Source organism: Symphalangus syndactylus, chromosome 10 (genome assembly GCF_028878055.3).
Source record: "Symphalangus syndactylus isolate Jambi chromosome 10, NHGRI_mSymSyn1-v2.1_pri, whole genome shotgun sequence".
NCBI classification, from domain to species: domain Eukaryota; kingdom Metazoa; phylum Chordata; class Mammalia; order Primates; family Hylobatidae; genus Symphalangus; species Symphalangus syndactylus.
In genome coordinates, this window is record NC_072432.2 from 89,066,312 (window position 1) to 89,083,434 (window position 17,123).

At 39.6% G+C, this 17,123-nt stretch overlaps 1 protein-coding gene across 1 annotated transcript in view; it reads right to left on the bottom strand.

Annotated features, from left to right (window-relative positions):
- Positions 1–17,123, bottom strand: part of TMPRSS12 (transmembrane serine protease 12) — a 43,010-nt gene that overhangs the window by 24,510 nt on the left and 1,377 nt on the right. The window contains 1 exon segment of the mRNA XM_055294884.2: positions 2,967–3,235. Coding sequence (XP_055150859.1) covers positions 2,967–3,235 — 269 coding nt within the window.

Here is a 17,123-nt window from a genome sequence, read left to right on the forward strand (position 1 = left end):
AGACCATCCTGGCCAACACGGTGAAACCCCATCTCTACTAAAATACAAAAAATTAGCTGAGTGTGGTGGCACATGCCTGTAGTCCCAGCTACTGGGGAGGCTGAGGCAGGGGAATCACTTGAACCCAGGAGGCGAAGGTTGCAGTGAGCCGAGATTGTGCCACTGCACTCCAGCCTGGAGACAGAGCAAGACTCCCTCTAAAAAAAAAAAAAAAAAAAAGACATATTAATATATTAATAATATAGTGGAAATACAGGAGATTTGCAACAGGCAGAACTGGGCTTGAATTCTGACTTTATCATTTAGTTATTTTCTTAGTTCAAGCAACTTATTTAACCTCTTTAAACTTTATTTTACTCATTCATTTTATAGTATTTTCTATAGTGTTGCTGGGGGTATTAAATGAGATAATGCATTGCAATGCTTAGCATTTTATTAAGTACCTGGCCCTAAACAAATGGTAGTTGCTTCTATTATTGTTCTAATTATTATTAAAGAGTCAATAATATGTCCATGGTCATTCAGCTAGCACAGAGCAGCAGGCTGGGATTCAGAATTAAGTCTGTGAATCTAAAGCCCATGTTCCTTTCCTTATCTTCCTTAAAAAGTATTCACAGATGGAAAAAAAAGAAAAATAATAATTCACAGGTCTTTCGTACATTTATCTACATCCTAGCTAAATAATCCACAAATATTTAAATGGCTAGGGCCTGTGGGGAATAGGAAGAAAAAAGGAGTCTTAGTACTTAACCTCATATATTCCTAACAGGACTATGATTCCCTCAAGAGCAGTTTAATGTAGTTATTAAATATTCAGGCTTTAGAATAAAAGAGACTTGGATTTGAGTCCCAGCTTCTTAACCTCTAAGATTCTCAATTACTGGTCTGTTAAATGGGGTAAAAATAACATTAACTCCCTTTTAGGAATATTGGGGGCATAAGATAAAGTAGTATATCTAAAACAAGACCCAGGACAGGCATGGTGCTCATGCCGATAAACCCAGCTACTCAGGAGACTGAAGCCGCTAGATTGCTTGAGGCCAGGTGTTTGAGACCAGCCTGGGCAACACAGCAAGACCGTCTCTTAAAAACAAACAAACAAAAGCTGGGCACAATGGCTCATACCTGTAATCTCAGCACTTTGGGAGGCTGAAGCAGGAGGATTTCTTAAGACTAGGAGTTCAAGGCCAGTCTAGGAAACATGGCAAGACCCTGTCTCTACAAAAAAATGAAAAAATTAGCTGGGCATGGTGGCACATGCCTGTAGTCCCAGCTACTTGGGAGGCTGAGGCAGGAAGATTACTTGAGACCAGGAGGTAAAGGTTAGAGTGAGCCATGATCGTGTCACTGCACTCCAGCTTGGGTGACACAGCAAGACCATGTCTCTTAAAAAAACAAAACAAAACATACATCTATACATACATAATACGTTTTAAAAAGCTGGGCATGGTGGCACATGCCTGTAGTCCCAGCTATTGGAGAGGCTGAAGCAGGAGAATTGCTTGAGCCCAGGAGTTTGAGGCTGCAGTGAGCTATAATTACACGACTGCACTCCAGCCTGAGTGACAGAGTGAGACCCCCATCTCTAAAAAAAAAGGTGTTTTAAATAACAAGAACAAAAACAGGGCCTGAAACATGGTAAATGCTCCCAAATGGTGGTAGCTCTTATTACCAAAGACAGAGACTGTGTCGTCTATGTTGTTATTCCTCCCATTAGTTCGGTCAGTTAACATTTAGTGCCCCTATGTACACTAAAAAAATATATCACAATCATCTTGCCTGATACTAAACAAGGCATTAAATTAAAAGGAAACTAAATATGATTCTTCATAGCCAGAAGCTTATTACTTAAAGTAGAGAATTCTGCTGCAGAGCTGGCTTCATCATCTGTGAGTTCAAACTACAGAAACACTTGGAACTATCATTCTATCTTAACGTTCAAGTATCTTGGCATGTACAATCAGAGAAAGTCTCCATTTCTGCTTTGGAAGAGAATTTTCTCTCCCATCCCACAAGGACAAACAGACCGCTCAAAAAGTTGTTTTCAGTGTTTTATAAGAACCTATAATACTTTTCAATCTCATGGCATAAAGTGATAAAAAATACACAGAGTGAAACACAGTCAGGCATCACTTAATGATGGAGAACATTCTGAGAAATACATCGATAGGCAGTTTTGTTGTTGTGCAACCATGATAGAGTGCACTTACATAAACCTAGATGGTATAGTCTGCTGCACACCTAGGGTATATGGTATAGCCTGTTACTCCTAGGCTACACACCTGTTCCACTGTACTAAGTATTGTAGACAGCTGTGATACAGTAGTAAGTATCTGTATATCTAAACACAGAAAAGGTACAGTAGGCCAGGCTTAGTGGCTCATGCCTGTAATCCCAACACTTTGGGAGGCTGAGGCGGGTGGATCACAGGAAGCCAGGAGTTCGAGACCAGCCTGGCCAACATGGTGAAACCCTGTCTTTACTAAAAATACAAAAATTAGCTGAATGCCGGGTGCGGTGGCTCATGCCTGTAATCCCAGCACTTTGGGAGGCCGAGGTGGGCGGATCACTTGAGGTTGGGAGTTCAAGACCAGCCTGACCAACATGGAGAAATCCCGTCCCCACTAAAAATACAAAAATTAGCAGGGCACGGTGGCGCATGCCTGTAATCCCAGCTACTTGGGAGGCTGAGGCAGGAGAATCACTTGAACTTGGGAGGTGGAGGTTGCAGTGAGCCGAGATCGTGCCACTGCACTCCATCCTGGGCAACAGAGCGAGACTCTGTCTGGAAAAAAAAAAAGGTACAGTAAAAATACGGAAAAATAATCTTATAGACCACCATCGTGTGTGTGGTCTGTCATTAACCTAAATGTCAATATGTGGCACATGAATGTATATAAAAGGTTTGACCTTCCTCTGCCCATAATCAGGAAAATGTATATCAGTAAAATTCAGACCATAATTACCTTCTTCTTTTGTTCTTCCCCAGCCACTTATAAAACACTTTGTGTTTCCGTCCAGGATTTGGAAAACATCAAAAGGTAGGCAAATAGGCTGAATGTAGTCATTATACCTCACTGCTTTTTTTAAGTGAAAAAGTGCAATATCATTTACATAAGATTCCAAAATGAAGTTTGGATGAATAATGATTGCTTTAATTTTTATCTTCTTGGTATGAGGATGGCGTCCATGTATATTATTAGTTCCAATCACAGCTGTCCACATTAAAGGATCGCTGAAAGAAAGTAAACATTCTTATTATAAACATCTTTATTTAACTAAGTACATATTCTTAATCTCCCACTAGTTTTTTTTCTCATGTTGGATTAATAATAAAAAACTTTAATTCCAGTTTCATGTGACACAAAATATCAAATAACACAAATATCATGATCTAGGGAAGGAGAAAAAGACCAATGGGACAGAAAATCCAGAAACTGATTCAAGTACATAAGAATTTAATATGTTATTAAGGCAGCATTTTGTACCAATGGACAAAATAATGAATTATTCAATATGTGGTATTGGGGCAACTAGCTGTTTGAAAAGAGAAATAAAACTAGATCCCTGAAATAACACTAAACGCCAAAATAAACTCCAAATGGATTAAATATTTAAATGTACAAATCTATTTAGTAAAGAGTTCCCATCTTTCAGAGATACCCAAAGTGATATGTCTGAGTTTTGCTTCAAAATAATTGGAGGGAGAATGGTGAGGGTATAGGTGAAACAAGATCAGGTATCAGTTGATAACAGGAAGCTGGATGATGGGTACATGGGAGTTCGCTAAAATATTCCCTCTACTTTTATAATTTTTTTGAAACTTACTGGAATGAAACATTTGAATATTAACTTAGCATGTGAATTAAAAAACTAAACCAGGGCCGGGTGTGGTGGCTCACGCCTGTAATCCCAGCACTTTGGGAGGCCAAGGTGGGCAGATCACGAGGTCAGGAGATCGAGACCATCCTGGCTAACATGGTGAAACCCTGTCTCTACTAAAAATACAAAACAACAACAAAAAATTAGCCGGGCGTGGTGGCGGGCGCCTGTAGTCCCAGCTACTCAGGAGGCTGAGGCAGGAGAATGGCATAAACCCGGGAGGCGGAGCTTGCAGTGAGCCGAGATCAGGCCACTGCACTCCAGCCTGGGCGACAGAGCGAGACTCTGTCTCAAAAAAAAAAAAAAAAAAAACAACAACAACAACAAAAAAACTAAACCAGAAAAAAATATAGATGAATATATAACATTGACACAAGAAAGGATTTGATAAAGCATGAAACTAAAGTTAAATACAAGAAGCAACTAATCGATCTTGGCCATCTTAAAAAAGCAAGCAAGCAAGCAAAAAACTAAACCCAAAACAAGTGAAACAATCAACAATTAAAACCATGAGAGGAGGAACTTTCACTTTATACACTGTTGCTTACAGATAACTTTTCATCCTTCAAATTGGCAATGTTTATGTGAGTACGCGCATATGTGTGTGCGTTCAATGATAACACAGTGCAGACAAGAGTTAGAGGAACAAGGGTACTCTTATTCATGGCAGAAAGTGTAAATAGATGGGCAATTTGGCAACATGTATCCATAGCCTAAAAAAGCTGCATTGCATTTGACTCTGCAATTCTGCTTCCTAGAATTTATCCCAAGGAAATAAAAGATGAACACAAAAATTTAGCTATAAACATATTTACCACAGATATTTTGGCATATCTACAAAGTGGAATACAGGAGCAAAATAGATATGTTGACAAGGAAAAATGCTCATGTTATATAATTTAATGAAAAAGGCTATTTCACAGTTTAGCTATATAAGCCTGTTATATAAAATAATTTGCATATATGGCTAGAAAAATCTAGAAGACTATGTAACAAAAAATTAACAGCTATTATTTCTAGGAAGTGTAATAAATGATTCTTATTTTTTCTCATTTCTGTTTTCTCATTTTCTTACATTAAATATGTTCTAGGCTGGGCATGATGGCTCATGCCTGTAATCCCAACACTTTGGGAGGCCGAGACAGGCAGATTGCTTGAGCCCAGGAGTTTGAGCCCACCCTGGGCAACATGGCGAAACCCTGTCTCTATAAAAAAAAAAAAAAAAGGCAGAAATTAGCCGGATGTGGTGGCACGTGCCTGTAGTCCCACCTACTTGAGAGGCTAAGGTGGGAGGATTGTTTGAGCCCAGGAGGTTAAGGCTGCAGTGAGCCATGACTATGCCACTGCACTCAAGCCTGAGCAACAGAGTGAGACCTTGTCTCAAAAACAAACAAACAAGCAACAACAACAACAAAAAAACACAAAAATGTTCTACTTTTTTTTTTTAATATAAAACTGCACATACACTTATCATTTGACAAGGTAGTCTCACTCTTGGGTATTTACAGAAGTGAAATGAAAACCTAGATTCACACAAATGTTTATAGTGGTTTTACTCATAATTGACCAAATTGGAAACAAATATCCTTCAAGTAGTAGATGGATTAACAAACAGTGGTACATTCATATGTATTTGGCCATTCTTGCTTTGTTATAAAGAAATACTTGAGGCTGGGTAATTTACAAAGAAAAGAGGTTTAATTGGCTCACAGTTCTGCAGGCTGCACAGGAACCATGGTGCTGGCATTGCTTGTGGTGAGGGCTTCAGGGAACTTACAATCATGAGGTAAGGGGAAAGGGGAACAGGAGCATCACATGATGAGAAGGAGCAAGATAGCAAGTGGGGAGGTGCCAAACACTTTTATTTATATCTTTTCCCTAACTTTTATTTTAGGTTCGGGGGTACACGTGCTGGTTTGTTACATGGGTAAACTGTGTGTGGCAGGGTTTTGGTGTACAGATTATTTCACCACCCATGTAATGAGCATAGTACCCAATAGGTAGTTTTTCAATCCACTTCTCCACACTCAAGTAGGCCCCACTGTCTGTTATTCCCTTCTTCATGTCCATGTGTACTCAATGTTTGGCTCCCACTTATGAGAGATAACAACATGTAATATTTGGTTTTCTGTTCCTGTATTAATTTACTTAGGATAATGGCCTCTAGCTCCAGCCATGTTGCTATAGAGGAGATGATTTCATTCTTTTTCATGACTGCGTAGTATTCCATGGTGTATATGTATCACATTTTCTTTATCCAGTCCATCAATGATAAGCATCTAGGTTGATTCCACGTCTTTGCTATTGTAAATAGTGCTGCAATAAACATATGCAAGCATGTGTCTTTATGGTAGAATTATTTATATTTCTTTAGGTATATATCCAGTAATGGGATTGCTGGGTCAAACAATAGCTCTGTTTTAAGTTATCTGAGAAATCTCCATACTGGTTTCCATGGGGACTGAACTAATTTCCATTCCCAACAGCAGTGTATAAGCATTTGCTTTCTCCATAGCCTTGCTAGCATCTGTTATTTTTTTACTTTTTAATAATAGCCATTCTGACTGGTGTGGGATAGTATCTCATTGTGGTTTTGATTTGCATTTCTCTGATGATTAGTGATGTTGAGCATTTTTTCATATGTTTCTTGGCCATATGTATGTCTTTTGAGAAGTGTCTGTTCATGTCCTTTGCCCATTTTAAAATGGGGTTGTCTGGTTTTTGCTTGCTAATTTAAGTTCCTTATAGATCCTAGATATTAGACCTTTATTGAATGCATAGTTTATAAATATTCTGTAGGTTGTCTGTTTACTCTGTTGATAGTTTCTTTTACTGTGCAGAAGCTCTTTAGTTTTATTAGGTCCCACTTGTCAATTTTTGTTTTTGTTGCAATTGCTTTTGGAGTCTTTGTCATGATGTCCTTGCCAGCAGCTTTGTTTCTGGGCTCTCCGATCTGTTCCATTGGTCTATGTGTCTGTTTTTGTACCAGTACTGTGCTGTTTTAGTTATTGTAGCCTTCTAGTACAGTTTGAAGTCAGGTAGTATGATGCTTCCAGCTTTGTTCTTCATGCTTAGGATTCCTTTGGCTATTTGGGCTCTCTTTTGGTTCCATATGAATTTTAGAATAGTTTTTAAAATTCTGTGTAAAATGTTGTTGGTAATTTGATTGGAATAGTGTTGAATCTGTAAGTTGCTTTGGACAGTATGGCCATTTTAACAATAATGATTCTTCCTATCCATGAGCATGGAATGTTTTTCCATTTGTTTTTGTCGTCTATGATTTCTTTCAAAAATGTTTTATAATTCTTTTTGTAGAGAGCTTTCACATCCCTGGTTAGATGTATCCTTGGATATTTGATTTTTTTTTTGGCTATTGAGAATGGGATTGCATTCTTGATTTGACTCTCAGCTTGGACTTCATTGGTGTATAGAAATGCTGCTGATTTTTGTACATTGATTTTTTTTATCCTGAAGTTTTGCTGAAGTTGTTTATCAAATCTGGGAGCCTTCGGTCAGAGACTATAGGGTTTTCTAGGTATAGAATCATATTGTCTACAAACAGATAGTTTGACTTCCTCTCTTTCTATTTGGATGTCTTTTCTTTCTCTTGCCTGGTTGCTCTGGCTAGGACTTCCAGTACTATGTTGAATAAGAGTGGTGATAGTGGGCTTCCTTGTCTTGTTCCAGTTCTCAAGGGCATTTCCAGCTTTTGCCTGTTCAGTATGATATTGGCTGTGGGTTTGTCATAGATGGCTCTTATTATTTTGAGGTATGTTCCTTCAATGACTAGTTTGTTGAGGGTTTTTAATATGAAGGGATGTTGAATTTTATCAAAAGCCTTTTCTGTATCTATTGAGATGATGTAGTTTTTGTTTTTAGTTTGTTTAGTTCTGTTTTAGTCCGGCATATGTTGAACCAACTTTGCATCCCAGGAATAAAGCCTACTTGATCATGTTGGGTTAGTTTTTGATATGCTGCTGGATTCAGTTTGCCAGTATTTTGTTGAGTATTTCTGCATCTGTGTTTATGAGGAATATTGGCCTGCAGTTTTCTTTTAGATTGTGTCTCTGGCAGGTTTCAGTTATCAAAATGATGCTGGCTTTGTAGAATGAATTAGGGAGGAGTCCCTCCTCCTCAATTTTTTGGAATAGTTTTAGTAGGACTGGTACCACCTCTTTTACACACCTGGTAGAATTTGACTGTGAATCCTTCTGGTCCAGGACTTTTTCCAGTTGGTAGGTTTTATTACTGATTTAGTGTCGGAACTTGTTATTGGTCTGTTCAGGGTTTCAATTTCTTCCTGGTTCTATTTTTTGAGGTTGTATGTTCTAGGAATTTGTCCACTAGGTTTTCTAGTACATTCAGATGTTCATAATAGTCTCTGAAGGTATTTTATATTTCTGTGGGGTTGGTGGTACTGTCCCCTTTGTCATTTCTGATTTTGTTTATTTGGATCTTCTCTCTCCCTCTTTTTTTTTTTGTTAGTCTAGCTAGTGGTCTATCAATCTTATTTATTCTTTCAAAAAACTTTTGGTTTCATTGATCTTTTGTATGTTTTTATGTGTCACAATTTCATTCAATTCAGCTCTGATTTTGGTTAATTCTTTTCTTCTGCTAGCTTTGGGGTTGGTTTGTTCATTTTTCTCATTCCTCTAGGTATGATGTTAGGTTGTTAGTTTGAGATCTTTCTAATTTTGGTGTGGGCATTTAGCACCATAAACTTTCCTCTTAACATTGCTTTAGTTGTTTGCCAGAGATTCTGGTATGTTGTATCCTTGTTTTTGTTAGTTTCAAAGAATTTCTTGATTTCTACCTTAATTTCAGCATTTACCCGAAAATCATTCAAGAGAAGATTGTTTAATTTCCATGTAATTATATGGTTTTGAGAGATGGTGGTATTGATTTCTATTTTTATCATGTTGTGATCCAAGAGTGTGGATGGTATGATTTTGGGTTTTAAAAATTTGTTAAGAATTGTCTTGTGGCTGAGTGTGTGGTCTATTTTAGAGTATGTGTTATGTGTAGATTAAAAAAATGTATATTCTGTTGTTTTTGGGTGGAGCGTCTGTAGATAGCTGTTAGGTCCATTTTGTCAAGCGTCAAGTTTAGATCCCAAATATCTTTGTAAGTGTTCTGCCTCAGTGATCTGTCTAATACTGTCAGTGGGGTGTTAAAGTCTCCCACTATTATTGTATGGTTATCTAGGTCTCTTCACAGGTCTCCAAGAACTTGTTTTATGAATCTAGGTCCTCCAGTGTTAGGATAGGTAAGTCTTCTTGTTGAATTGAACCCTTTATCATTATGTAATGCTCTTTTTTGTCCTTTTTGGTCATTTTGGTTTAAAGTCTATTTTGTCAGACTGGGCGTGGTGGCTCATGCCTGTAATTCCGGCACTTTGGAAGGCCAAGGTGGTTCACGAAGTCAGGAGTTCAAGACGAACCTGATCAAGATGGTGAAACCCCGTCTCTACTAAAAATACAAAAATTAGCCGGGCATGGTGGCAGGCGCCCATAATCCCAGCTACTTGGGAGGCTGATGCAGGAGAATTGCTTGAACCTGGGCGGCAGAGGTTGCAGTGAGCCAAGATCGTGCCACTGCACTCCAGCCTGGGCGATAGAGTAAGACTCCATCTCAAAAAAAAAAAAAAATGAATAAAGTCTATTTTGTCTAAAATAAGAGTAGCAACCCCTGCTCTTTTTTGTTTTCCATTTACTTGATAGATTTTGCTCCATCCCTCTACTTTGAGCATATGGATGTCATTGCACGTGAGATGTGTCTCTCTTAAAGACAATGTACAGTTGGGTCTTGTTTTTTATCCAACTTGTCACTCTGTGCCTTTTAAATGGGGTGTTTAGCCTTTTTACATTAAAAGTTAATATTGATATGTGCAGATTTGATATTGTCGTTGTGTTGTTAGCTTGTTTATGTAAAAATTGTGTAGTTGCTTTACAGTGTCAATGGTCTATGTATTTAAGTGTGTTTTTGTGGTGGCTGGTAATGGTCTTTCATTTCCATGTTTAGTACTCACTTAAGGATCTCTTGTAAGGCAGGTCTGGTGGTAATTAATTCCCTTAGCATTTGCTTGTCTGAAAAGGATCTTATTTCTCCTTCACTTACAAAGCTTAGTTTGGCTGGATATGAAATTCTTGGTTGGTATTTATTTTCTTTAAGGATGCTAAATATAGACCCCCTCAATCTTTTCTGGCTTGTAGAGTTTCTGCTGAAAGGTCTTCTGTTAGCCTGATGGGGATTCCCATTGTAAGCGACCTGCTCTTTCTATCTAGTTGCCATTAATATTTTTTCTTTTACATTAACCTTGGAGAATCTGATAACTATATGTCTTGGGGATGGTATTCTTGTATAACATCTCACAGGGCTTCTCTGAATTTCCTGAATTTGAATGTCAACCTCTCCAGCAAGATTACAGAAATTTTTATGGACAGTATCCTCACATAGGTTTTCCAAGTTGCTTGCTCTCTGTCCCTCTTTCAGGGATGTCAATGAGTTGTAGTTTTGGTCTCTTTACATAATCCCATATTTCTTGGAAGTTTTGTTCATTCTTTTTTCTTTATTTCTGAGTTGATTTGAAGAACTAGTCTTCAAGCTCTGAGATTCTTTTCTCAGCTTGGCCTATTCTGCTGTTAATACTTCCAATTGTATTATTAAATTCCTGTGAGTTCTTTTTTTAGCTCTATAGATCAGTTTGGTTCTTTCTTAAAATGGCTGTTTCATCTTTCAGCTCTTGTATTATTTTACTGGATTTCTTAGATTCCTTGGATTGGGTTTCAGATTTCTCTGGAATCTCGTTTATCTTCATTGCCATCCAGATTCTGAATTCTGTGTCTCTCATTCCAGCCATTTCAGTCTGGTTAAGAACCATTGCTTGGGAGCTATTGTGGTCATTTGCAGATAAGAAGAAACTCTGGCTTTTTGGGTTGCCAGGGTTCTTGTGCTGGTTCTTTCTCATCTGTGTGGACTGTTATTCCTTTAATCTTTGAAGTTGCTGTCCTTTGGATGGGGCTTTTTGCTTTTATATTCTTTGATGCCTTTGAGGGTTTGACTGTGTTATAAGTTGGGTTTAGTCAACTGGCATCATTTCTAAGTGATTTTAGGGGGACAAGACTCAGCTCAGCATTCCTGGGCTGTAAGCTCTAATCTTGGGGGACTGGGACAGGCTCATGGCTTTGTACTCTGGCCTCTCATGGTCGGGCAGCTGCTGCACCGGAAGACCTGAGGTGTTCCTGGTCCACTGGCAACAAGGCTGCAATGAGGAATGCTGGTAAAAGCACTTTGTCTGGGCAGTGGCAGCAGGATTCATGCTTGTGTGCATGTGCCAGCAGTAGCAGGGCAGCAGTGCAGCTGGGTCCATGTGTGGGTGCACTGATGGTGGCAGTGGAGTGGAGTCTACACATGTGCCAGCAGTGGTGGGGCACAGGCATGGCAGGGTCCACATGTGTGCACTGGTGGCAGTAGTGCTATACATTTTTTTAGACAGGGTTTTGCTTTGTCACCCAGGCTGAAGTACAGTGGTGTGAACATGGCTCACTGCAGCGTCAACCTCCTAGGCCCAAGCAATCCTCTCACTTCAGCATCCTTAGTAGCTGGGACCACAGGCATAAGCCACCATACCGGGCTAATTTTTAAAATTTTTGTAGAGACAGGATCTCGCCATTTTGCCCAGGCTGGTCTTGAACTCCTGGCCTTAAGAGATCCTTCCTCCTCAGCCTCCCAAAGTGCTGGGATTACAGGTGTGAGCCAATGCACCTAGCTGGTACTATCCATTATGAAACAAACAGATCTCATGTGAACTCACTTATCACCAAGGGAATGGTTGTAAGCCATTCATGAGGGATCTGCCTCCACAGTCCAGTCACCTCCTACCAGGCCCCACCTCCAATACTGGGGATTACATTCCAGCATGAGATTTGGAGGCGCAGGGGTTGGCTACAAAGGGTCATGAGAGGATTTAAGGTTATGGAACTGTTCTAAATCTTGATTGTAGTAATTACAACTATCTACACTGTCAAAGTTGTAGAACAGAACATTTTTTTAAAAGGTGAATTTTACTGCATGTCAATTATGCCTTAACTTTAAAAAGAAAATAAGTGCATAAGTGAGAAAACTGAGAAAAGAAAAATAGATCCAAAAGGTCATTTCTACTAACGTGAGTTAGGACTGGCTGTATGAGAAAGCCTCTAGGTTTTAATAGGTATCAGTGCTGCTGGACCACAACATATTCTTTCTCAGTTCCAGTTACATAGAGATAATTAAAACAATATCCTCTTTCCCTTTTCTAGAAATATCCATTGGTGGCTGGATGCAGTGTCTCATGCCTGTAATTCCAGCCCTTTGGAAGGCCGAGGTAGGAAAATAGCTTGAGCTTAGGAGTTAGAGACCAGCCTGGGCAATATAGCAAAACCCCATCTCTACAAAAAACACAAAGATTAGGCATGGTAGCACACGCCTGCAGTCCCAGCTACTGGGGAGGCTGAAGTGGGAGGACCAATTTATCCTGGGAGATTGATGCTGCAGTGAGCCAAGATTGTGCTATTGCACTCCAGCCTAGGTGGCAGGGCAAGACCCTGTCTCAAACACACAAAAAGAAATATCCATTAATGCTTATATACTCATATCCATATCCTGTGCAAGGATGAGTGCCCCGCCCACTCTGTTGTCAAGGTGTTCTCATTTAATACACGACCCAGATCCCCTGACCACAGCTCTCTGGGAAAGGGGTGGGCCTCTAATAAAGGTTTATTCATAAATTGAGCAATGGTGGTATCACCTAGATTGACAAGCTGGGCTGGGATAATCAGATAATTCATCATGAAAATTGATGAGAAGGACAGTTAGCAATAAGAGCTGAAACTGAAAGATTATGAGGTAGAATGATAACACATCATGTGTAAGTTCATGTTATAAGGAAGCCATTCAGTGAAAGGGAGAAAAAGGGCAGACAAGAAACAAAACAATAACGACAAAAACAATGCCTTCAGAGACACCTAGCTATAGAGAGCTCTGCCCAAATATCATTCCTCATGTGATGAATCTGGCTGCATATCAGAATCCAGTGCTTCGAAAAGGAGCGAAGACCACGACTGGTTCTTAGAGACTAAACTGATTTCTGGGTGGGAAGTGGGGAAGGCAAATCCAACACAGTGGCCAGCAGGAAGTCAATGAGGGAGCTTGAAGACATCTACCAATGTGGAATGAAATACTTTATAATAACAAGCATCCAACTTGATAAATCTCATTTATTGACTTGGCAAGGCTCTTTTTTTTTCCTGACAACCTTTTATTTGATAAAGGGGCCTTCAAAATAGAAATAAACTCTCCAACAGAGTTTCCGAACCTGCAAAAAATACTTAAAACAAAAAGTTATCACCATAAACTTGATGAAAAAGGACAAGCCTGTCTTCCAATAACTAGTGCAAAAAACTGGACACTAATAACTAAACTTGGCCAAGTAGTCCAGTACCTCATATTACTGGTGAAAGAACTCAGACCTAAGCATCTCCTTCACGCTGATCTAGTTGAAGAATATATATGTGTGTGTGTGTGTGTGTGTGTATTTTTTTTTTTTTTTTTTGAGATGAAGTCTTGCTCTTTCATCCAGGCTGGAGTTCAGTGGCATGACCCTAGCTTACTGCAACCTCCGCCTCCCAGGTTCAGGTGATTGTCCTGCCGAGTAGCTGGGATCACAGGCACCCACCACCACGCCTGGCTAATATTTTGTATTTTTAGTAGAGATGGGGTTTCACCATGTTGGCCAGGCTGGTCTCAAACTCCTGACCTCAGGCGATCCTCCTGCCTCAGACTCCCAAAGTGCTGGGATTACAGGTGTGAGCCACCACACCCAGCAGGTTCTGTCATCTTAATAATTCTGTCCTCCAATCCATGAACACAGGATGTATTTTCATTTATGCATTTATATCTTCTTGTAGCACTCCAGCCTAGGCAACAAGAGCAAAACTCCCTCTCAAAAAAAATAAAAATAAAAAATAAAAATAAATAAAAATAAAAAAAAAAAAAAGGATGACAGAACCACCCAAAGCAATCTTTTCCCCAATATGGGAAAAAGTGGACTTCCCCATATTGCTCTGTAGACTGTAAACTTTTTAAAGAGTTTTTAGACTGAGGCCGGGCGCGGTGGCTCACGCCTGTAATCCCAGCACTTTGGGAGGCTGAGGTGGGCGGATCACGAGGTCAGGAGATCGAGACCATGCTGGCTAACATGGTGAAACCCCGTCTCTACTAAAAATGCAAAAAATTAGCCAGGCGTGGTGGTGGGCGCCTGTAGTCCCAGCTACTCAGGAGGCAGAGGCAGGAGAATGGCGTGAACCCGGGAGGCGGAGCTTGCAGTGAGCCGAGATCGCACCACTGCACTCCAGCCTAGGTGACAGCGAGACTCTGTCTCAAAAGAAAAAAAGAGTTTTTAGACTGAATGCAATCCCTATCAAAGTCCCAATGACTTTTTTTTGCAGAAATAGAAAAACCCATCCTAAAATTCATATGGAATATTAAGAGACTCCAAATAGCTAAAATAATCTTGAAAAAGAAGAACAAAGTTGGAGGACTCACATTTCCTGATTTCAAAACTTACCGCAGGCCGGATGCAGTTGCTCACACCTGCAATTACCACTTTGGGAGGCCAAACCGGGAAGATCACTTGAGCCCAGGAGTTTCAGACCAGCCTGGGCAACATAGTGAAACCCTGTCTCTACAAAAAAATACAAAAGTTAGTCAGACATAGTGGTGCACACCTGTAGTCCCAGCTATTCAGGAGGCTGAGGTGGGAGGATCACCTGAGCCTGGGAGGTGGAGGTTGCAGTGAGCTGAGATCATGCCACTGCATGCCAACCTGGGTGACAAAGCAAGGCTCTGTCTAAAAAACAAAACAAAAAACAAAAGCACCACCAAGAAGAAATACTTAACTATAGATCTATACTAATCCAAAGAGTGTGGGATACTAGCATAAGGACAGATATATACATCAGCGGAGAAGAATTGGCAGCCCAGAAATACACCCTCTCTATATGATCAATTGATTTTCAATGAAGGTGCCAATATCATCCAATGGGGAAAGGACAAACTTTTCAACAGATGGTGCTGGGAAAACTTGATAGCCACGTGTAAAACAATGATATTGTACCCTTACCTGATACCTTATGCAAAAATTGACTCAAAATGAATCAAAGACCTAAATCTAAGAGCTAAAGCTATAAAACTCTTAGAAGAAAACATAGGGGAAAAGCTTCGTGATACTGGATTTGATATAATGATTTCTTACATATTACACCAGAAACACGGCAACAAAAGAAGAAAAATAGATAAATTTGACTTCATCAAAATTAAAAGCTTTTGTGTATCAAAGGACACTATCAAGAGAGTGAAAAGATGACCCATAGAATGGGAGAAAATATTTGCAAATAATGTGTCTGACAACAGATTAATATCCAGAATACATAAAGAACTCCTACAACTCAACAACAAAAAAGCAAAGAGCCCAGTTCAAAAATGGACAAAGGACTTGAATAGACATTTCTCCAAAGAAGATATACAAATGGCCAATAAGCACATAGAAAGATGCTTAACATCACTAGTAATTTGGGAAATGGAAATAAAAGCCATGATGAGCTACCATTTCATATTAATTAGGATAGTTATTATCCAAGTAGTAGTGTAAATGTAAGTATGATAAGTCATAAGCTAGGAATATGGAGACTGATATTCTGGATCTACTTTTAATCAGTAGGGAGGGTTGAGGGACAGAAGAAGCAAATGTAAGATACTGCACAGAGAGCCTTCATAGGCCTTGGGGACTACTTGGATAGGTGAAGTGGGAGAAATTAGATAACTCTCTGGGTAATGGAGCTGTTGATGATGCTATCAACTGAGAAAATAGAGAAGAAATAGTATCAGAGGAAAGTAAATTCCATTTTGGACTTATTTAGAATGTGACTCCAATATATATGCACGGTAGGGAGCTGGAAATATGACTCATCAGGAGAGACCTAGGAGTTGACAGCACATGGTGATTGCTGAAACAGAAGTAGATTAGACATCTCTAGGAAAGAGTACAGAATGATAGAGGGCAGAGGGCACACTCTAGAAAACACTGCAGTGTAAAGGATGACAAAGACTCATCAAAGAAGCAGGAGAAAAAAGTAGAGAGTGGTGTCTTAGAAATCAAGAAAAGAGATAATTTCAAGAAGAGGATGTGGTCAACATTGCCAAAGGCTGTAGAGGTCAAAAAGGATGGGAACTGAGATGAAGTCATTGGATTTGGCATGGAGGTGGATCTTTAATAGCATTTGGCCACAAAAATCAGACTGCAATGGGATTTTATGGGTCAATGGAGATGAAGCAAAGAGAGTCTCTTTTTCAGAGTCTAATAGTGAAGGCCAAATCTGGCATGTCTTTTGTTTTCATACAGCCCATAAAGCATGTTTTTTACATTAACAATTTTTTTAAATATAGAGACAGGGTCTTGCTATATTTCCCAGGCTAGTCTCAAACTCCTGGCCTCAAGTGGTCCTCCCGTCTTGGCTTCCCAAAGGATTGGGATAACAGATGTGAGCCAATATGCCCTACTCTACATTTTTAAATGGCTGAATCAACTAAAATATTTCATGACAGGTTAAACATATGAAATTCAGATTTCAGTGTTCATAAAGTTTTATTGGATTATAGCCACACTCATTCAATTACTTCTTGTCAGTGCTGGTTTTCATGCAATTGTGAGAGAGACCATATGACCTTCAAAGCATAAAATATTTACTACTTTTATAGAAAGTTTACCAGCCTCTAATTTAAAAGATCCATGATCGGGAATGGTGGCTTACAGCTGTAATCCCAGAACTTTGGGAGGCTGAGGCAGGCAGATCACGTGAGGTTAAGAGTTCAAGACCAGCCTGGCCAACATGGTGAAACTCCCATCTCTAGTAAAAATACAAAAATTAGCCAGACATGATGGCAGGCATCTGTAATTCCAGCTACTCGGGAGGCTGAGGCAGAAGAATCGCATGAACCCAGGAGGCGGAGGTTGCAGTGAGCCAAGATTGCACCACTGTACTCCAGCCTGGGTGACAGAGTGACACCCCATTAAAAAAAAAAAAAAAAGTAAAAAAGCATTCCTGGGTAGGGGGCTAGGGGAGGGACAGCATTAAGAGAAATACCTAATGTAGACAGATGATGGGTTGATGGGTGCAGCAAACCCCCATGACACATGTATACCTATG